This window comes from Sorghum bicolor, chromosome 5 (assembly GCF_000003195.3).
Source record: "Sorghum bicolor cultivar BTx623 chromosome 5, Sorghum_bicolor_NCBIv3, whole genome shotgun sequence".
NCBI lineage: Eukaryota > Viridiplantae > Streptophyta > Magnoliopsida > Poales > Poaceae > Sorghum > Sorghum bicolor.
Genome location: NC_012874.2, coordinates 8,768,506 through 8,791,612, shown reverse-complemented (window position 1 = coordinate 8,791,612; position 23,107 = coordinate 8,768,506). Strand labels below are relative to the sequence as shown.

At 45.2% G+C, this 23,107-nt stretch overlaps 2 protein-coding genes across 2 annotated transcripts; both read left to right on the top strand.

Moving 5' to 3' along the window:
- On the top strand, positions 1,748-2,977 carry LOC110435778. Its single transcript, XM_021461819.1, has 3 exons — positions 1,748-2,092; positions 2,217-2,333; positions 2,431-2,977. Exons 1-3 carry the CDS (start codon positions 1,796-1,798, stop codon positions 2,677-2,679), a joined length of 663 nt encoding a protein of 220 aa, XP_021317494.1. The 5' UTR covers positions 1,748-1,795; the 3' UTR covers positions 2,680-2,977.
- LOC110435835 lies at positions 18,209-19,606 on the top strand. The gene is made up of 3 exons (XM_021461893.1): positions 18,209-18,554; positions 18,673-18,783; positions 19,071-19,606. The coding sequence occupies exons 1-3, from the start codon at positions 18,255-18,257 to the stop codon at positions 19,308-19,310; spliced, it is 651 nt and encodes a 216-aa protein (XP_021317568.1). The 5' UTR covers positions 18,209-18,254; the 3' UTR covers positions 19,311-19,606.

Genomic DNA, 23,107 nt, shown 5'->3' with positions numbered 1-23,107 from the left:
ACGCATGTAAATGTGCAAAGTCTACGTAGTAATTGTGTTTGACAATGGATTCATCAACATTACAAAGACAGAAGAAAACAAAAAAGAATTTTCGGTTGCATGCGTGCTCATTTGATCGACGTGGGGTTTGTCGCCCTGCTAAAGTGCTAATGGGGCTAAATCCACTCCTAACCCGCCCTGATCAACAAGCTATCATGTTGTTCCCCTAACCCAACCAACCCAAAATTTGAAGCAAATAACGCGCCCCAATCCAGCCTATGGAAGCGGGTTCAACCCATCTATACCGGCATCCCCATAATACCTCGCCGCCGCGACCAAATCGGCACCGTCGTGAAGCTCGACGCTTCACTGTGGCCGAATCCCGGCACCATCGTGAAGCTCGACGCTTCACTGTGGCCGAATCCCGGCACTCGTCGGCATCCCCATAATACCTCGCCGCCGCGACCAAATCGGCACCGTCGTGAAGCTCGACGCTTCACTGTGGCCGAATCCCGGCACTCGTCGTACGGTTTCGCTTCGCCTGCTGCTGGAATGGTGAATGCTGGCATGGCACCGTTGCCATTGTCGACGTAGCTCGTCAGTGAGACAGTGACCCAACAGCAGCCATGGTGGCGGCAGCCGTGCTTGTCGCCAGCCATGGCGAGAGGATGGCTGATGTGAGGGAAACAAAGTTCTCGGCAGCAGCAAAAGCCGAAGACAGCACCCAAGATCAGGATCGTCACCGTCGTGTCATTGCTGTTTGTAGCAGCTGCCGTGCTTTGCCTCCGTCTTTTTTGTGCACAGAAGAAGAATTCATGTAACAGCTTTTTCCTTCCCTTCCGTCTGCTCCAGCAAGACTACTGCCGGTGCCAATGCCAAGCGGAGGTGCTCGCTGATCCGCTTCTGGCGCAGCCATGCCGTGACTGTTTGCAGGTCAGATGAGATGCGCACGTTGAGCCGTCCCTGGTGCTCGTCGCTGTTTTCGGAGCCGAGGGAGACGAAGCGCATCGCGGCTGCACGGTAGATCATCTCCTTTGCCTGTGCCAACACCTCCATGTTTGGCTCGTACATCGTCGACACCGCCGTCGTTGCTTGCGGGGTTCCGGCAATCGAAGCTGATGCTACGTACCCATCACAACCCATCCCAACCCGCATTTGCTATTAACCCAACCAACCCCAATCCGTTGGATACTGAAACCCATTCTAACCCATCCAAATAAACCCCACGTCAGCACCCAACCCATAAAACCAGTTTCCACCCAACCCATTAATTAGCAGGATGACGCTATATGGAGGTGTTGATCAATTACACGCACATTCTCTGCGGTGTCTAATTTATTTTTGTGTACTGGTAATTTTATACATTTCAGATAATTTGCTGAACATTTCGTATCATATGCATTAGTATTATTGGCAATTTCCTGCTATATTAACATTGGTTGTACCATAAATAATTTTGTTTAGAAAAGGAAAGGAATTAACAACCGCACAGTATATGATGTTGCCCTTATTTTTTGGTTGGCCCAGTTCAGAAGATACCTGGTAAGCTGAGAAATGATGAGTTGCATTGAAGTTAGATATCATTAAAAGTGAGGATCAGTTGACGTGATCTACTTAAATAATTTGCCTGCTGCGTGCGCAATTCATTTATTGGTTGTGATCGAATCGATCACATGGCTAAGTGGCCATGCTTGTGCAGCCCTCCATAGCAGCAAGAGCCATCTTGAACATGTATAAAAAGGGGAGCCTGGTGAGCCCTGATACCACACAACAACGAGATCGCCCCTCTAAGCACGCACAGGCTCACTGCTTGACGATGGCGAGGCTCACTGCTTGCTTTGCTCTGTCAGCCGTCCTAGTGCTTGCCACCGGGATTTCTTCCGGAAATGGGCAGCTCCTGGACCTGATTCCAACAGATGCTACGACCGGGTGTTTGCAGTTTCCTAGTGGTCAGCTTTTTCCCTCTCCTGATCTTCTGCCTCTTGCATACAAGTTTCTTGGAAGCTTGCCGCCGATGAGGATAATCAGCAGGGGAAACACTAGCCTGAGTGTAGCCGCTGATGACAACGGCAACGTTGTTCTTGCCAAAACCAACTGCTGGGACGCCCGACAGGTACATAAGGCTCACGTGGTCCACCCATCGACCAATCTATATACGTATCTTGCTATTTCCCTATGATTAAACGCACATTATTGTGAACGCTCGTTGCATCATCCATGCATATATATACGTGCAGCTGTGGGTTCAGCACTATCCCATCCTTTTTGACAAGACTCGGTTCTCGCTTGTGAACCTCGGCAACAAGGGTCCGCTGCTGGCAATGCCGATCCCTGAAGACAGTAGTCTTTACCCGGTAGATCACTCGGCTCCTCATTATTATATATACATATTTGTGTGCCTCATGAAATTAACCACAATATTGCAATGCAAACTTATGTAATGTAAACCAGGTGAAGCTAGCGCCATACAGTTACAGCCCCTGGTTGTTCTTCATGCCCGTGCCAACGTCGATGCTGTGGACGCAGGAAACCCCGCTCGCCGATGGCTTTTACAAGATACGGTCCTACAAAGTTCCACGTTTGCTCCTGGACGGACTATATGGGAACGTACACGAGGGCACGGTTGTAGGGGCCTATCCTGCTGGTCATGATGATGATAACATCCTCTGGAAGATCGAAGGCTTCTTGTCCAATCCCTGATCCAGTCGATCTCTGCTGATGAAGAGCAATAAACAAAGCCCGATCCGTCCTGGCCACCTACATGTTTGGATCAGCCTGGAGTTCCATTCAAATTGTGTCCTGTTTCCTAGAGTTTGTTTCAAAATATCATCTGCTTGGATAAGCTTACATGTTTTAAATTCCCACGTAGAATAAACACACGCCTGTGTGCACACAGAATCATATGATATATGTGTACCCATATTGTTATTACAACGTGTCATTTGGAGACTTTCCTATTGACTTAATTAATGTTTCTCCTACATTTCTAACTAATAAATATATGGTACTCTATATAGCACTCTAGTGTTTCTCTCCCTCTTAATAACACTTAGATTCCTCTCCCTCACATTGTTCTCCATCTTCGGTCTCTTCCCCCTCCTCTTCTCCAACTCCAGTGGTCGTAGATGTGGCTCGGAAAAGGCAGGCGAGCCAGGTAGGGGGGGGGGGGGAGGCAGGAGGGCGGAGTTACAGTTCCGGTGACGCAAGAGCCGGCCAAGCTAGGTCAGGGCGGGGGCACCCCGTGGCCATGGTTGGGACGAGATGGTGTTTGGGAAGAAGGAGGCTGCCGCGGATGCGTTTGGGATTGGGCAGCGGCAGGGTGTCCGGAGGAGCAAGACAGCAAACAAAAAAATAGAGTGTTCGGACACCAAAGCGCAGCATAGACAAACTTTAAAGATATTGGGCTAGATTCTCCATGCAATACATAGAAGTGCACTACGCCCTTTGGTTGGGATTATGTACATATATCACATTGGATGCTGTTGGTGTAAATCCCTTCATTCAAAAAATATAAGTATCCTTTTAATATTCTGATTGGCTAAACTTCTATTTCTTATGGGCTATTCAATTGTGCTCTCGAATAACTATATGTACTATCGATCTGATCGAATAGACATTATCACATATTACCTACTATTAGATGAGAGGTAATAGGAATGCTGGCAAATCAATTATATGTAGGGTGAAGGCTTCTTGTTCAAACTAATCCCACACCTTAACACCATCTGACCACAAATTTTTATGATCACCCACCAGTGGTCTAAGGTAGACATCAATGTCACTGTCAGGCTTATTATGTGGACAACAGAACTGGCCAAACACTGTGGTAGCTGCTCGTGTCACCAAATGGATTCATGCCATCAAACTAAATGCAAATCGAATGTGTATTGATGATGCTTCATTGAACTGCATCTCCTGGGTGTCGCAAATATGTATCATTCCTGTGTCCCACCCTGTGCCAATGTACGAGCAGAGCATCCTTGCTGTTTGCAAATAGCCTTTTTAGCTGGGGAGTTATGGGCATAGTCACAAAGTTCCTGGAATGATTGGGTTGTGGCACAGGGATCGTGGAACATGTTATGCTCAGGAACACTGAGAAAGGATTTTCCACAATCAAGACGAAACTGATCCACGTTCTTGAGACGCGGAACATGGCACCGTACCACGTCATTCATGGTGACTATGGTTATGGGAAAGTACCACCCACCTTATGTGGAGCTCTGTGCTTCCTTTTCTTGTCACTTCCCTCACTTCTCTGTGTGGTGGGCACTCATGTATGTATCTTCTACTACTACACAAAGATCAATGAGGTCTGCATAATCTTTGCTACACAACACAAACAGTCCTCCTTGCAAACATGTATGTATCTTCTACTACTACACAACACATCCTCCTTGCAAAATAGGGTGCCGCCTTCGTTAATGAGTGGTAGGCCTCACACATAGGCGGCCACATCTGTTAATAATGGTTAAAGGAAGTGGCTGACATAAGGCGTCCGTCTCTCTTATGAACTATTAATGGAGGTGGATCCCTTAAGGCATCCTCCTCAGTTAAACCATTAGCGGAGGTGGAGTCCTTAAGGCATTATCCTCCTCTATTAAGAGTCCATTAATTGTGGCGATCGCCCTTAGGATGCCTAATTCCGTTAATTCTTGGTTATAAATCTAGCCCGCAACCCCCCCCCCATCTTATTCCTCCACGAGCTCCACTTTCATTTTGAGAGGGGTTAGAGTTCTAGAACTCCAAAAAAATCACCATTCTGGGGTGGCGGGTGGCGGTGGGGGGTTTAATCTTAGATTCTTTGAAGCATGATACTATAGGAGATTCTTATGCACTCTCACATCTTTATTTTGCTCCATTTTCCATGTTTTGGATGATCTATATCTAGATCTATTGTGGAAGACAGAAAACATATCTGGTTCTACGTTTGTATGAATTTCTTCGTAATATTGCTATACTTATGTTTCTACATGACATATAGAAGCTCTATGTTGCTTCTTATTTTTTCGCTACGAACAAGGTTAACTTGTATGGAAAGGTTAGAATAGATGTAGAAGATATCGAGGCTATCACAACCCTTTATATATTAGGTGAAAAAGTTTGTTAACACTGCTTGAAAGCATGCTCTGAGCGTGAATCAGCAGGGAATCAAATGTCAGCGTTCTCACTGCAAAAACAAGCATGTATGACCTCACTTCAAATGGTTGGGCTCCAGGGATGAATGGGATAGTGTGATCTGCTAATCTCTTGGCAGGAAGAGCAATAGGTTCTGCAAATAAGTGAGTAAACTGCTGGATAAAGGACTACACAGCATCAGGCACCTCAGTGAGATCAGCAGTATCCAAGGATAACAACTCTTCATTTGAAACAGTGGTCTCGTAACCACAACTGAATTGCACGAAGCACAGAACCATGTTTAATTAGTAAACCTTTGAGTTTGGCTGGACTGACTGCAGGACAGGTGTTGTGATCATCCACCACAACCTTGTAACTGAATTCTGCTCCTTGATAAGTGATCCTCATCTATTTGGTCCTGTAATCAACCCAAAATGGACTAGCTTCATCAAGCCAATCTTCTCAAACTATGAGGTCATAACATCTGAGTGGTAGCACTCTTGCTCGAGTAGTAAATGTGTGCCCCTGAATATACCAAGCCAACTAAGGAACAGTTGTACTGCAACACATGTTGTTGCCATCAGCAATCCTGAATGTGGAAGGCTCACAATGTTCAGTGTCTAGGTGAAGGGAGTGGACCAGCTTATCACTGACAAATGTGCCTATGCTACCAGAGTCAGCCAAGATCAACACCTGATGTTTCCCAATTTGGGCAAGCAAATTCGGAGTCTGTTTCTTGGACAACTGAATGTAGGAATCTGACAGTAGTGCTTGTATGGTCTGATTATCAGCAATAACTTCCCGAATCTCCTCAGGATCTTGATTGTCAAACTCCAAGGCGTCCCACAACTCTTCCATGACATGAAGGGCAATGTGGTTTGGCCATTATGTTTAGGGCCGGCCCTACTTTTCACTACACTTGAAACAAAGACCACTCTTCCTTCTAAATGCTTTGAGAATAGTTTGTCATCAACATTTATCATCCTTCACTACAGGAAAATGGAACTTTGACGAGAGCAAAATTCTTTGCCGAGTGTAAAGACACGGGCACTCGGCAAAGGGTAGCATTGCCGAGAGCCAAAACTTGCACTCGGCAAAGAATTCTTGCCTAGTGTCTGGCTTTCGGCAAAGAAAGGTTGTGGTCAAAGGCTTTCTTTGCCGAGAGCACGGCCGTCGGCAAAGACTCACACTCGGCAAAGAGTGACCAAGGGCTAACCGGATCCCCTGCCGTCCCCTTCGCCGAGAGCCCTCCGTCAGGCACTCGGCAAATCTTCCTCTTTGTCGAGTGCCATTTCGAGCACTCGGCAAAGTATGTTATGTTTTTTAGATTTTTTGTCCAAATTTTTTTTGGAGACTCGTTACATTGATTAAAGCTCTATTTTAAAATTTGGGGCAAGTTTGACATTTGTTGACATATTTCATTAGTTAATTTCGTTTCTTTGAATTTTTTCGACTAGTCCAAATTTGAACTGCAGGTACCTAAAATAATGGAATTTGGTCATTCAAAAAATGATATTCATGATATTTAGGTTAAGTAGAGGTCGTATCCAGGCAGGCATGAAATCGGGAGCATCTCATTGACGTAACACGTCGAGTTTCTTGGTGAGAAAGCGTTTTTAAATTATATAAAATCCAAATGAAGCCCGAAAATCTCCAAACTTGTCTAGGTCTCATGTTATCTCATATGGAGGCTGTGGTAAAAATTGATAAGGCTTGGAGCAAGCTAGTGGCGGCGTTGGATGTCAAAAACCTAGACATCACCACATATACCTTGCCTTTGTGTTGTTTAAATCTTCCGGGTGCAATATTGAAGGCGCAGCTGGCAGAGGTGCAGGCCCAGGCGGTAGCGTTTCAAGCTCAGCAGCTAGCCTAGGCAGAGGCCCACCGCAAGCAGTTGGAGGCTATATGATGCAGCACTCGGCGCATCAGATGCAGGACGTGGCGTCCTACTTCCAGACCCTACAGATCCCCGGTGTGACTCTGCCTCCGGTGCATCCCTCGCTGTTCACTCCGCTGCCTCCTCCTAGTCCTATAGGACACCTGTGAGTATATATGGTCATTTATTTCTTTAACTTGTGGGGCCATCCTGCAGGTATTAATTAGATCGCTTCTTCTTTGTGCAGGCACAGTCGGTGGGTTCAAACCCGACTCCTTTAGGTGGCCCAGGCGGCGCTCTTCCGCCGCCAGGGTGGGTGTTTTAGGGTGTCCCTATGACGCAACCAGGGTGGCCCGTCGTGACCAGGTGGGAGCTCGTCGCACACTAAGGGCCAAGGGGAGAAGTAGGTGTCTCTCATTTTGCTTCTGGACTTGTGATGTTTATGTTCGGCTAGTGTATGGACGAACTTGTGATGGATTTGTGCGACGGATGGACTTGTATGGACAAAATTGTGATGGATGGATGGATGTGTCGGATCAACTTGTCGATGGATTTGTGTGGATAATGTGATATATATGCGATATTGTATGGCTTTGTGTTGAATATATGTGATATATGTGAATATATGCGATATAGGATGAATGCACTATGAAAAAAACAAAATAAATTCTCAGCTTCGCCGAGAGCCAACACTCGGCAAAGTTGGGCAGCTCGCCCAGAAAACAGCGGCTTTGCCGAGTGCCTAGAGGACACTCGGCAAAGTGACCACAACTTTGCTGACGGCCTACCACGTGGGCTCTCGGTAAAGAGTTTTTTGTGAAAGAAAAATAAAAAAAATGGAGAAATCAGTCGTCGGCAAAGCCTTTGCCGAGAGCCGCCGCGCATTCGGCAAAGCGAGCGCCAGATGACGGTAGCCGTTAGCTTTGCCAAGTGTTGACGTGACACTCGGCAAAGACTTTGCCGATGGCCTTTGACGTGGCAGTCAGCAAAGATTTCTTTGCTGACATGCTCTTTGCCGACGGCGGCCGTCGACAAAGCCTTTGCCGAGTGTTAAACCATCCTTTGCCGAGTGCTTCGAGCACTCGGCAAAGTAGCTCAATACTGTAGTGCTTGATAACCTTCTATTTGGGCTTATCCACATTAACTGATGATTTGAATTTGTCTATACTGGAGCAGAAAACTCGGAAGTACTCTTGGAGAAAGATTCTTTGAGATGGCACAATTTTTCTTCCTGTAACCGGGCCAGAGCACTGGCTGATACAGACAATAATGAAACTGATAAAAAAAAAGGTGTGCGTGTAAATGTGAAATGTCTACATAGTTAGCCCCTTTGGCAACACGTGTAAATGTGCAATGCACTACCGGATTTCCTGAGTTTGCCGTAGGCCGCAATCTTTGCCGTGTGCAACCTACGGCAAACTCAAATATGCCGTGTGTCCGCAGAAAGCACACGGCGAAAAAAAAACCTACGGCAATCGTTGCTTTGCCGTAGGCTAAAAAACAGGCCTACGGCAAAAGACCCACGCACGGCAATGGCAACGTCGTCAGTCTCCCCCCCTCACGCCGTTCGCTCCTGCACACTTTGCCGTAGGCTGTCTGCCGGCCTACGGCATAAAACTGAGTTTGCCGTAGGCCCAGGTGGCCAGCCTACGGCAAACCTTTTTTTGCCGTGTGCATTGGTTTTGGCACACGGCAAAAATTTTTTTTTTATTTTCTGCTGTCCATATTTTTTGCACTACACACACTCAACATTGTAACCCCATGTTGAAATTTCATTAATTTTTGAAAATTTTGCTATATTTTTGTAATTACCAGCATTTATTTTCATTTTTTTGAATTCGGTCAAATATGAACTACGAGTTAGTGAAATGGTTTGAAAAAACTATGGGAAAAATGATATTTATGTTACCCAACCTTGTCTGAGAACACACATTCGAAACGGAAAGGATTTTCGAACGACGTGGTTAGGAGACACGACGACGAACGTGCGTCGGTAATATTCGGAAATTCTAATAAATGTTATTTTATTCCGTAAATTCTGAAACTTATACATAAGTTATGTTATCATACATGGAGGCCATAGAAAAAGTTTCGGAAGATTTCAAACTAGTTGTCACATATGATGTGTACATTCCGGACAATCTCTGGAGAAGTTTCAGAGAGTTGTGAGTGAAGCAGCATGAGTTGGAGTAGATTCAATTTTTATAGTTGAGTTTGAATTCAAAACTTTTTCTATAGGCACTACACCACATAGATGGTGTTGTGTCCAAATTTGAGAATTTTTCGGAGTCGTTTGCTATTTTTTAATTATTTTCAACATTTAATGATTTTTAAACGAGATAATTCAAATTAAAGAATAAACACATGAAATAATGTTGTATTATGTCTCTAAACATTGTATATGTATTATTGATTGAATTTGATAAAAAGTTTCATAAAAATTATGTAAGTTTGCTTAATTTTAGAGCCAGGAAATCTAAGCATGGTGCACATGAAATGTCGTAGACCAGGAGACACACGGCAAACAAGCTTTTTTGCCATGTGCTTAAGTTTGGCACACACGGCAATGATTTTAAAAAAATTTAAATAGAAAATAAAAAAGTACAATGAAAAAAGAAAAGCACAAACCAGCCAAAAAATATAAATTAAAAAATTATAAAATTTTGCCGTAGGGGGCACACGGCAAAGGCACATGTTTGCCGTGTGCCGGACCTTATCCCCATCGCGCCCCCTCCCTCTCTGTCCACTCCCCATCACACACTTAGCCGATTTTTTCTCCCCCACGCCCGCACCCGCCGCCTGCGCCGACGCCCGCACCCGCCGCCTGCGCCGACGCCCGCACCGTCGCCTGCGCCGCCCGCCCGTGCTGCCGCGCCGCCCACCCCATCCTCCTTCCCTCCCTCCTCCCCGCCCCATGCCCGGGCTCACCTCACCGCCCTCCTGTCGCCCCCCCCCCCCCCCCCGATTCGCTCGCCGGCCCCCGCGGGCGGCTCCTCCTCGCCCCCCGATCCGCCGCCGGCGGTCGCGGGCGGCCCCTCCCCCCGTGGCCCCGACCCGCCGGTGCCCCGCCTGTGCCCCGCCAGTGTACTGCGCCGGCCCCCTGCCCCCTCCCCCTGGCCTCGTGCCCCGGCCCCCTGCCCCAGCACCGACCGCCGCGCCGCCCGACGCCCCTGCCCCCTGCGCCGCGGCAAGCAGAAGGGAGAGGAGGGAGCGGAGGGGAGAGGGAGAGAGAAGAAGAGGAGGAAAGGGAGAGGGAGAAGAAGAGTAGGGGAGAAGAGGGAATGGAGAGAAAGGGGAGGAGGAAAGAAAGAGAAGGAGGAAAGGGAAGGAGGAGAAGGGAGGAGAAAGGGGTCACCGCTTGTCGCGTCCGTCCTACGACGCGCCGACGATTGTCGCCCCAACATCGTGAGCACCACCGCCCTTCGTCACACACAAGGTAGTAGTTGTATCGATTGCCGGCCATCGTGCCGTTGTGTTCGCCGGCCCTCGTGCCGCTATGGTTACCGGCCATCATGCCGTTGTGTTAGCCGGCCATCGTGCCGCTGTTTTGTTGCAGGTTTAGGAAACCTCCTCGTGTAGGGGAGATGCTGCCGAAATTTTCATTTGACACTATTATTTTTGCAGGAGAACGTGAGGTCGTGGGAGCAGAGGCGTTCCTCGGAGCCGTGGGTCTGCCTGCACCGCTAGCCTGACTCCACCGCCACCCAAGGTATAACCGGTAGCCCCACTCCATCGCGCATTCCATTTGTGTCGTAGTTGACGTAACCGAGTTAGGCGTCTTCCGTTCGAAATAGTTACATTTGGCAACGACCGTATCTGTTTCGAATTGTCCACGTTATTTGGACAGCCCGAGGATGCGCAGATGGGGTTAGTTTCCAGGTCCAATCTGATCCGAGACAGAGTTTTGGCATCACCTCCCTGTTGTTCTCCGGATACACAACCTCCCCGTCGGGATGTGTATTTGGAGAACAGCGGGGAGGTGCTGCCGAAATTCTGTCTCGGATCGGAGTGGACCTAGAAACTAACCCCATCTACGCATCCTCGGGTGGGCTTAGGACCTATCCTCACCTATTAGTTAGTAGGGCTATCGTGTAGATGCATTTAGTTCTTACATTACTACATGATATTGTTAGAGGATGGATGACCGTGAGTGGATGTACACCGGCCGCCCAAGTCAGAGAGAGATCTCCTCGGAATGGATTGAGAAGACCGAGGCCTTCTTAGAGCAAGCATTTACCGGGGCTAGAGGCGCCCGTATGACCTGGTGCCCATGCGTGAAGTGTGCAAACACGCGGAAGCGTACGAAGGAGGTCATGGTGCAGCATCTTTGCAAGTTTGGGTTTATGGAGGACTATACCCGATGGACCTACCACGGTGAAGCTGATCGCACGAGAGAGGAGGTTGTGAGACCACGTGTCGACGGTTTTGATGATAATGGTGGGGTAGCAGACATGTTAGATGACTTTGGTCACGGAAACTTTCTTGAAGGAGGTATGGAGGAGGATCCTGAGCCTACGGCCAAGGCGTATTACGACATGTTGGCCTCGGCGAGGAAACCCCTCCACGGACATACAACGGTCTCACAGCTCGATGGCATTGGTCGTCTGATGGACTTCAAGTCTAGGTGTAGCATGAGTCGACAACACTTCGACGACATGCTAACAATTATTGGCACGCTGCTTCCAGCGGGTCATGTTCTGCCACCAAGCTTGTACGAGTCACAAAATCTTTTTCGTGCACTTAAGATGTCGTATGAGAAGATAGATGTTTGTCCGAATGCCTGCGTCCTATTCAGGAAACAATATGAGCATGCAAAATACTGTCTAGAGTGTGGCTCCTCTAGGTTCGTGGAGGTAGATTCCGGTGATGGTACCACTCGGCAGCTAGACATCCCCGCAAAGATCCTACGGTACCTTCCGTTCTTACCAAGGCTTCAACGGCTATACATGACCGAGGAGACCGCGAAGCAGATGACGTGGCACAAAAATGGACGTCGATACAATCCTGACAAGATGGTGCATCCATCCGATGGTGAAGCATGGACCCATTTTGATGGTATTCATCGGGAGAAAGCTGCAGATGCTCGTAATGTACGTGTTGCGCTCGCAACAGATGGCTTCAATCCATATGGAAATTTGGCTGCCCCGTACACTTGTTGGCCCGTGTTTGTTGTCCCACTCAATCTCCCCCCCGGCGTCTTGTTGCAACGACGCATGATCTTCTTGTCCTTTGTCATCCCTGAGCACCCGGGGAAACATATGGGTGTGTGGATGGAGCCGTTGATTGATGATTTGATCAAAGCTTGGGACGAAGGGGTACTGACGTACGACCGAGCTACGAAGACAAACTTCATAATGCATGTTTGGTACCAGTACTCCATGCATGACTTCCTAGCGTATAGGATATTCTGCGGTTGGTGTGTTCATGGGAAGTTGGGATGTCCGGTATGCAAGGATCGTGTGAGGTTCTTCTGGTTGAAGAATGGTAATACATGTAATACTATGTTACTATGCACCTATTGTGAATATTTCTAATACATGTAATACTATGTTACTATGCACCTATTGTGAATATTTCTAGTACATGTAATACTATTATGTTTATTTGCGGTTATTGACTTACTCTAATTACATGTAGGTCATTAAACAAAGATGGTGGGCGGCTCGAGGAACGTGAGGTCGCTCTACAGGCGGACGAGGCCGCAAGCTGAGGACGATACTGAGGGGTTGGGGAGCCAGACGAGGCGGACAGGAACCGGTGGGACCAGGAGGACTAGGACTCTCGCTAGTCTTGGGGTGCAGTTGCCCCGGCCCGAGGAGGCGCAGGGGGAGCAGGAGGAGGCACAGGAGGAGGAGGAGGAGGCACAGGAGGAGGAGGCGCAGGGGGAGCAGGAGGAGGCACAGGGGGAGCAGGAGGAGGCTACAATCTGGCAGCGAGGTCCCTCGCAACTTCCCAAGCGGCCGATAATGATGCACCGACGCCCCTTGATTTGGCCTGTGGGGACTTCGTATGTTCACAATCTCTACTTTGACATTTTCTATGTTCAAATACACAATATGAACTAATGACTTGTGTTAACCACTTGTGCAGGTCCTATGAAATTTTAGAGAGAGGAGCAACACACAACCGGAAACCCAGTTGCATCCTTGGACTCTTGTTGAAGCACCACTTTCCTGGCATAGTGACGCCGGAGTCCTTGCTGGAGCCGGCATGGACGTGGGGGCACTACGCAGTTGCGCCGGAGCAACCAGACGTGCTTGGCAGGGTCTTCAACAACAAGGCGGTTAGGGTCCTCAACGAGATGTGGGTAAGACATCCTCATTGCTCACTAGTATACTGCACATTGTTTGGTCCTTGTATATATAATCATTGTCTACGTCGTACATGCAGGATTTCTTTAGGATTGAACCCCAATATGTGCAAATGGCAAATCAATTCAATGCGACTAAGGCCGTCAAGCTGGTGCATGACATGCACCACCATGCGCGCCTCCAAGCGGTCATAGATTACAATGCCCAGTACGAGCACGTGAAGGTGGTCAAAGCCGGGGCAAGAAAAACCGAAAATAGACTGACTAAGGAACAATACATGATGGTAAGTCTTAAACCGTAACATGGTTTTATTTGGAGTTTAAGTACCGTTAATTTGTTCTTCTTAAGTGTCATGTTTCTAATGACGTGTAGGTGCCACCGTATTGGGTGCAAAACAAAGGCCTCTGCTGGGAAATGATGGTGGACAAGTGGAGCACCGAGGGTTGGGTGGAATTGCACGAGGGGGCTCGCGAGCGACGATTGAGGATGCCCGGTCCAGCACACCACCAAGGGAACCTGACCCTGGAGGAGTACGGAGCTCGATATGTATGTATGAGGATTCAATGATTCATTCTAACGGTCTTATATGCGTACCCTCTAATCATCTTGTTTTTGTGTAGGTGGCGGCACACCCTGGGTAGACTATGAGCCAGCTGAAGACGTATGCTCTGTCGAAGAAAGGGAAGGCGACATCCAGCGTCGAGTGGAACCCTAATGACCCACCCGAGTCGTACAGCAACTCCACCGTCCACAGTCGGATCACCTCATACGTCGAGACGTCACAGAGGATCGATGGGCCAGGCTTCAATCCCTACACCGAGGACATAAGTGGAGAAGCAGTCATGCAGGCGGGAGGAGGCAAGCAGCATGGGCGGTATTGTATGGCTAATAGCATGATCGACTCCGGCACTACTCCTACTCTCAACCAGATCAGAGCACGGGCCAGGAGGCAGGGACAAAGCGTAGTGGTACGTCCGAGGCCAACTGCAGAGGAGTCTATCATCCAAAACTTGCAGGTACTCACTGTCTCTGTCTCGCTCTATCGTTTAATCATAACATAGCTTTCCATTGTAACACAAGTGTTCAATCCTTTAGACCCAGATTTCGCAAAGGGATGACAAGATAGCTGAGATAGAGGCACACTACAGGGAGATAGCACTCTATGTGCAAAGTCTTGGGACTGAGATGGGTCGACCTCCGCCACCAACCTTCTACGTTCCACCCCCTCCACCTGCACCAGCTCCAACTCCTATGAGTTTTCACTTCACTTGCCATGTTTATTGCTTTGCAACCTCTAGCTTCAACCATTGCTTAGCGACACAAACATCATATATGCAACATCTAGCTTTGCAATTGTGGTTTACGGCCATCGAGCCGCTGTGGATGCCGGCCTTCGTGCCGATGATTTGTTGCCGGCCTTCGTGCCGATGCTGTGGATGCCGGCCTCCATGCCGATGTTCTTTTGCAGGTTTTTGAAACCTCCCGGTGCAGGGGAGGTGCTGCCGAAATTTTCATTTTAGACCGCTATCTATATCTTAAACTTTAAGTCTTTAGTCTCCAAATTCACTTACGAAATGTTTGTCTCATCCTTTGTGCAGCCTCCGTCCGCGGGTTCTAATCATGCGCCGGATCAGCAAAGTCCTCAAGTGGGTACATCGAGCGCCCACAGGTCTCCGCAAGCACCTTGACCTGGTTTATGTGACGGTTGGTGAACCCTCATGTCAATTGTCGTGATGGTCTTCTACTTTGTTCATGGACTTTGTGTTGTTTTATCGGACGTGTGATGAACTTATGGTCGTGTATGTTATGTATGACATATGTGTCGAACTTGTTGTTTCGTTGGACTTGGTGATGAACTTATGGTTGTGTATGCGACAAATTGTGCTATTGTGGTATATTATGGAATATTGTGATATATTGGCCTGTTCTGATATGTGATATAAATTGTGATATGTGATATATTGTGCTATTATGGTACATGAGAAACAGTTCTGAAAACCAAAAAAAATTGGCCTGTTCTGGGGTTTTGCCGTAGGCCATGCCAAGGCCTACGGCAAAGGGGAGCTATTCGCCGTAGGCCAAGCCAAGCTCTACGGCAAAGCAGTGTTGTTTGCCGTAGGCTACATGGACAGCCTACGGCAAAAAAATTTTAAAAAATAAATACAAATCAGATTTTTTGTCATGCTTCTTTGCCGTGTGCTAGGAGAGGCCTACGGCAAAGCTTTGCCGTGTGCAACCTACGGCAAAGCCAAAACCATCGCTCCGTTTGCTACTTTTTTTTACGTGCGCCCCATTTCGACCTACGGCAAAGCTTCGCCGTGTGTTTTGCTAAACGCTGTAGGTCAAACTGTGATTGCCGTGAAATAGTTTGCCGTAGGCACTTTACCGTGTACAACCTACGGCAAAAGGTTTGCCATAGGCGAGAGGGGGTTTGCCGTAGGCCTGGGGCCTACGGCAAACTCAGGAAATCCGGTAGTGATGTCTACATAGTTATCCCTTTTGGCAATGGATATTCATCCATATTTGCAAAGAGAGAAGAGCGAAAATCAACATCTTTTCATTCCATGCATGCTCGTTCGATCGATGCGAGGTGTAGTAGCTATATATAGGCCTTGTTTAGTTCCCACCGAAATCCAAAAAGTTTCCAAGATTCCCTGTCACATCGAATCTTGTGGCACATGCATGAAGCACTAAATATAGACGAAAATAAAAACTAAATACACAGTTTGCCTGTAAATCACGAGACGAATCTTTTAATCCTAGTTAGTCCATAATTGGATAATATTTACCACAAACAAACAAAAGTGCTACAATAGCGAAATCCAAAAAAAACTCATCTAAACAAGGCCATAGCCACCTTGTAATATGCGCATTGTATTAATTAATTTAATCTCGATCCGCTGAACAGCTTGCCACCACATGCAAAGGCTTGTTCGATCTTGGGATTTCAGCCCGATATAAGTTTTTGCACATGCTCCTAGGTCAATTTGATGAAATGATGACTGGAGTCATATAGTTGACGTCAACTAGACGACTCAGATAAGTTTTTGCACGTGCTGCTAGGTCAACTAGATGACTGGAGCTAGCCATCCCCACACTCATCATATGACTGGAGTCATATGATAGATGCTGCCTTTATTTTTTGGTTGGCCCAAATACCTTATAATAATGTGCAGGTACCCAAGAATTTTAGGGCCTGGTGCAAATCATACAAATGGGACCTTATAGAGCAATACAAATAACTAAAGTGCATTTGATTATTATATTATATATAAAGTCTGTTTTCTCACAATATCAAAAACCACAGACAAGCATTGATGCTAAAATATTAAATACTGAATGTGAACCTTACCGATATCTTCTTAACTTGGAATAAAAACCCAACAAAACAAATAAAAAACAAAAAACATATGATAGATGTTATTGATTAGCTAAGCAAGTAAAGGACATGTACCTTGGGATTAGAGATCGCCGAGTTGCTGCACCTGTGGTCTACAAGAACAGGCGGCAGTGACATCAGTTCACGACATCAGTTCAGCTTCCACGCTTCGACTCCTACACTTGAGCCCACGTAAAGCTAGCAGGCTGGCATGCTGCAGCAGGAAAAAACAAAAACCAAAAGGCCCATAAAACAATACTAGCCTCTTGAAGCTTAGTCAGAGGGGCCCTTGAATTTTGGGGGTCTAGTGCTGTTGCCCCACTTGCACTGGGCCGAATACAGGCCTTATAATGTGGCATAAGGGCATCCTCAACCGTGCCACTTCACCTACTAGCTCATATGAATCCATATCAATATTTTTCTTATATGGAAGAGAAAGAAGATAAAAAACAGAAAAGACTATCTCGATTTCAACTTTTGATTTCAACTCTTATATCTTGCTCAGAAAACGAGGTAGTTTATATTAAAAGAGGGAGGAGAGAAGATATAGAATAAAAAATCATTTATATGTGTCGTACACATAATAATGAGGTGGTAATGACATGACATGTATTAGCTAGCCGCTATCTCCTACTTGCTCTATTTTCATTTGTTATTAGGCGAGGTGATTTCTCAGTACTTTCAGCCTTGTTTAGTTTCTCACCTAAAAACTTTTCACCGATCATATTGAATCTGTCAGCCATTCAACAATGTTTTTCTCTCATAACAAATCAGCGAATAGTACTTTCATCCATAGCATTAGCCAAGCGAAAGCGAACAGAGTGTAATTGCACAGTTTAATTGTAAACCACGAGATGGATCTTTTAAACCTAATTAGTCTATCACTAATTACTGTAGTTACAAATGTACTACAGTACCAAAATTGAATTTTTTTGGGTTTTTGGCAGCAACTAAACACATTAGCAATTTACTCATACTTAGCGAATATGAAGCGTTTTTTCGATGGAACCAATGGCACTCAAGCTCAGTTTTTAGTGGGCACAATACTTTTATTAACATCATCCTTAATAGCGGTTTCATGACTCAGTTTCCAATACATCCATATATTGGAAATAGTGTGCAGAAGAGTTTCATCACCATGAAACTCTCTTTGTTTCCATAAAACTCTTATTACCTCTCTTTTTTTAATATGATGTTATATCAACATATTTGATGTACATGAAACTATGATGAAATACCATTGATGAGACTCACCTAATACTCCAATTCTTTATCTGAATTTTCTTGGTACCTGTGGAACTATTCTCCACGCCCTAGGCTTATGAAAAGTTGTACTTCATTGAAGTTAGAGATTACAAGTGACGATCAGTTGACTTGACCTAGCTACTAGTCAATTAAAATTTGCCTGCTGCGTGCAGTACATTTATTGGTGATCGAATCGATGACATGGCAAGTGGCCATGCTTGTGCAGCCCTCCAGATCAGCCTGATGCTGAGCCATCTTGAACCTGTATAAAAAGGGGAGGCTGGTGAGGCCTGATGCCACACAACAACGAGATCTCCCCTCTAAGCACGCACAGGCTCACTGCTTGACGATGGCGAGGCTCACTGCTTGCTTTGTTCTGTCAGGCATCCTACTGCTTGCCACCGGGATTTGTTCCGGAAATGGGCAGATCGTCGAGGAGCCGTTTCCAACCAATCCGGTTACCGGGTGTTTGCAGTTTCGTCCTGATGGTCATCTTCCCCTTACCTGGCCTGTGCCTTGGGTATTCGAGTTCCTTGCCAAGTTGCCGCCGTTGAGGATAATCAGCAAGGGAGACCCAAGCCTGAGCATAGCCGCTGATGACAACGGCAATGTTTTTCTTGCCAAAACCAACTGCTCGGACCTCCGACAGGTACGCAAGGCTCACGTGAATTGAAGCTGCATCCACCCATGTCTTGCTGTTTCCATTTGATTATACATAGATTGTGAACGCTCGTTGCATCCATGCGTATATATATGTGTGTGTGCAGCTGTGGGTTCAGCATTTCCCCTACCCTGGTGAGAATCGATTCGCGCTGGTGAACCTCGCCAAGGAATATGAGATGCGGGCACCCATGATCCTTGAAGACGGTCCTTACCCGGTACATATATATGTATAGCTCATTTGGTTCTTCCTTGTGATTATTAGGCCTTATTCGGATGTTATCATCGGATCCACCACAATCCACTTATGTTAGGATGGATTAGAGTGTAATTTAGTTTAAACTCCACTTCAATCCAGCACAACACATGTAGATTGATGCGAATCCGACTACATCCACGTAAGGCCTTATATGTATTTTGGACGTACTGATGCCTTGTTGTTGATGAGGTTGAAGCCCGAACAATTTCCATCCATTATCTAAAAAAAAGTATGTAATGTAACCAGATGAAGCTAGGGAAATATGCGCCCTTGGACGTGCCTGCGTATGCGTTGTGGACGCAAGACACCCCGCTCTTATGTGCTGGCTTTTACAAGATACGGTCCTGCTACAAAGATGAACGTTTGGTCCTGGACGGACTACATGGGAACGTACACGAGGGCACAGTCGTAGGGGCCTATCCTGCTGACCATTCTGCGGATAACGTCCTATGGAAGATGGAAGGCTTCTTGTCTAATCATCCTTGATCCAGTTTCAATGCAAGTTAATACTTTTTTTTTGAGGAAAATGCAAGTTAATACTATTGGAGTATCTGCTGAAGACAATCAAACAAAGCTCGATCCTCCACCCACATGTTTCTCGATCGGCCTGGAGTTTTTTTCCTGGAGTTTGTGACCTGTTTACTAGAGTTTGTTTCAAAATATCATCTGCTTGGATGCTTACATGTTTCAAATTCCCACGTAGAAGTAGAATAAACACGCCTGTGTGCACACAGGATGATGATATTTGTATTATCATTATATATTACCAAGATTGTTATTACAACGCGCTGTCTGGTTTGGAGACTTTCCCGTTGACTTAATTAATGTTTGTCTTGCATCCCTAAGGCCAGTCTCAGTGGGGGTTTCACCAGGATGTCATGCACATTTATTAGAGCGCCATGTCAGCAAAACTGCACTTTTTGCATGAAACGAAGAGGAGAGAGAAGGAAGTAGTTTCACCATGGTGAAACTCCGCTGGCGTTGTTTCCCACGCGGTGAAACAGGATGAAATCCCCACTGAAGACTAAATCGTTTCACCATCTTGCATGTGATCCAATCATTTTGAAGTAATTAAATGCTTTGCCCAGCCTAGGAAACATCAAGGTGAAACTCATGCATTGTGAAGGTTATTTCATTGTTCGTTTCATTGATGCTATGTCAGCAGATTTGTTTTGGAAACAGTGCATTGAAATGGGCCATTGAGACTGGCCTAAGGCCAGTCTCAATACATAGTTTCATGACACTATTAACAAGACTATAAACTAGGTAACTAAACTATATAAAACCAGGTAACTAAACTATATAAGTTTCATAGGAATGAAACTCCTCTCTCATCTGATGAAACTTCTTCATTTAATGACCCTGTCAAGTCAGCAATTTTACTTATGTGGCAACCTATTTAATGTGCATGATACTCTCATGAAACATGCATTGAGACTAGTCTAAGAATGTCCCAAACTGTGCCACTTGAACTAGCTTATACACTAGTGCCGGCCAGTCCTTTACCGAGTGCCTAGGGCACTCGGCAAAGCCACATTTGCACTCGGTAAAGGCTTTGCCGAGTGCCGCACTCGGTAAAGGTGCCTCGATAGAGTCCTATATTTGGCAAAGGTTTCTTTACCGAGTACTGGATATCAGACACTGGACAAAGGCTTTGCCGAGTGGCAACCCGACACTCAACAAAGATAGAAATGAAACAAAAAACTCAAAAAAATAGGGAAATTTTGTTTTGAGTAAGGCACCTAACGAAGGCTGGATAATGAGACGGCTCGGCTCGACTCGACTCGTTTTGGCTCATTAGGATAACGAGCTATCTCAGCTCGGCTCATTATCTTAACAAGCCAGAAAGCCAGCTCGGCTCAGCTCGTTAAAAGCTTGAGCTGGCTTGTTAAGCTCGTGAGCATAGTATAAGAGTATATAAAATAATATATTTATATTTATCTAAAGCTTAAAAATAGTAATAACAAAATAATAATATATCCAATTGTCTTAAGTCCAACAAAATATTTATATGAGCGAACATATCAACCATTTATAAAGTGTAAAATATGAAGTAATACAAAATTAGTATACGTTATGATGATTTTTCTCTAATATTTTAGTTCATTAGGCTCGCGAGCTAGCTCGAGTTGGCTCGTTATAGCTAACGAGCTAAAATCTTGGTTCGCCTTGGCTACTTATCCTAACGAGCCGAGCGAGCTAACAAGCTTCGAGTTTTTTTTGTCCAGCCCTACCAAAGACCAATGCCCGCCTGTCTCCGTCAAAGTCGTCACTCACGGTATTTTTTTCATAAAATCAGCAGCTTTGTGACCGGTGGGATTCAAACTCATGATCTCACTCTTGTATATCTCTCTTCCTAAACAGAGCACCATACTTGTGTCTATATTGCATTTCGTTTCCTGATATATTATACCAAATCACGTATAAATTAATTGTTATGAGGTCATAAACGATTTCAAATCAAAAAGTTACCAACTACAAAGTTTCATAACTTTTCGAGATCTATAATTTTTATTAAGGGAGTTCCTATATCTGAGGTCGTTTACAAAATTTAAATTTTAAATTTGAGAAATTCAAACATAGAATTTGCATGACAAAATGATTTCAAATCAAAAAATTGAAGAATACATGTCGTTTAATAGTCTTTTTTTTTGACAGACTGTTGGTATATACAAACCACTTACTCTGTATCCACTATGAAGAGGGAAGGAAGACGCCGTTCTATTATTGTAGTCTCCCTAGATGTGCGCCTGTGTTGTACGCGTCAGGGAAAAAATGTCTGTATGGACTGTAATCGAACCTGTTCAAACCACTATGACTATATATGACACACACCAGTTATTGTTTCGAGTAAAAAAAATAAATGTTCATGTGTAAAAAAAACAACTATGACGTTATTGACACGCACCTGTTACAGTTTGGACTTTGGAGTAGCGGTTCTTGTAGGCTTTAGGAAAACATAAATTAAAAAGAAAAAATGTTTGGAGTAGTGGTTCTTCACTACTACAACCAAGGTTTGTGGATGATTTGTAGGGTTTGGCCAGCCAACCCTACAAATCCATTTCCAAAAATTTACGAACACCCGACAAAAAAATAGCAAAAAATAACAAATCAAAGCAATGTTCATAGGATTTCAACCAATGACCTCTTCCTCAAACATATCCTCCTCTATAGCTCTACTACTACACCTCAGTCAACTATGTATATGTTGGATTTTCTTTCCCCACATATATTAGATCCTAAACTAACATTAAGTTGATTGTTTGAGACATAGCAGCCATGTCCCGTCCCCGTTTCCGGAACGGGAATTGGGAATGGGAATGGGAACAGAAACTTGAGGTATCACTTTATAAAGTGGGAACGGAAACATTTATGTTTCTAGAACGTAGACGTTCTCGGAACGTAGAACATGGGAACGGAAATATAGATCATATTCCCGTTACTTTAAATGAAAACGTTATCAACTACAAAGTTGAATAACCTTTTGAGATCTACAACTTTTATTTTGATAGTTTCTCCATCGGAGGTCGTTTATAAAATTTGAATTTCAAATTTGAGAAATTTAAATGTAATGTTCCTTGACAAGATGATTTCAGATAAAAAAAGTTATTAACTACTAAATTGTATAATTTTTTGAGATCTACAACTTTTATTTTAGTTGTTTCTACATTCAAGGTCTACTGCTTCTGCTCTTCTTCGTTGCCTGCAGTTGACAGCTGACACGTTCCTCACCCAAGAGCCTCGCCGTATTAATCCAAGCACCTAGCACTGCATCAACAGAAATGAACCTCTCAGCTTAACAGTAGTCACTGCACCAAATCATTTATTAAGATTATACTTTATTAATATAATGAAAATATAGCCCTCTTCATGAGGAAGAATCCTTCCATACAAATTAGGGTATTTGCTATAGCACATTCTTTAATTAATTGTGGTATTTGCTGATGAACAGTTCGACACTACTCAGTGTTGTCTTTGCTGAAAGCAATTGTGGTATTTAGCTCATGGACACTATGGCTATTAAAATAAAAATATTATCTCTGAGTGGATGGGAAAGAGAGGTTAAAAGTCATCAAAATGCCCTCACTGTTGCAAGTGACGCTCAAACGGGTTGACTTTGTCATGTGCAAGCAGAAGGACAATCGATAGGGCCTAGACGCAGCACTACCATGGCGGAGAGGTTGGCGATGACATGGTACTCATACCGTGGGGTGGATTTTTTTAGATAAAGGATAAAACAATATCCGGCATCTATATTTATGAATATACACAGCCAATTATTA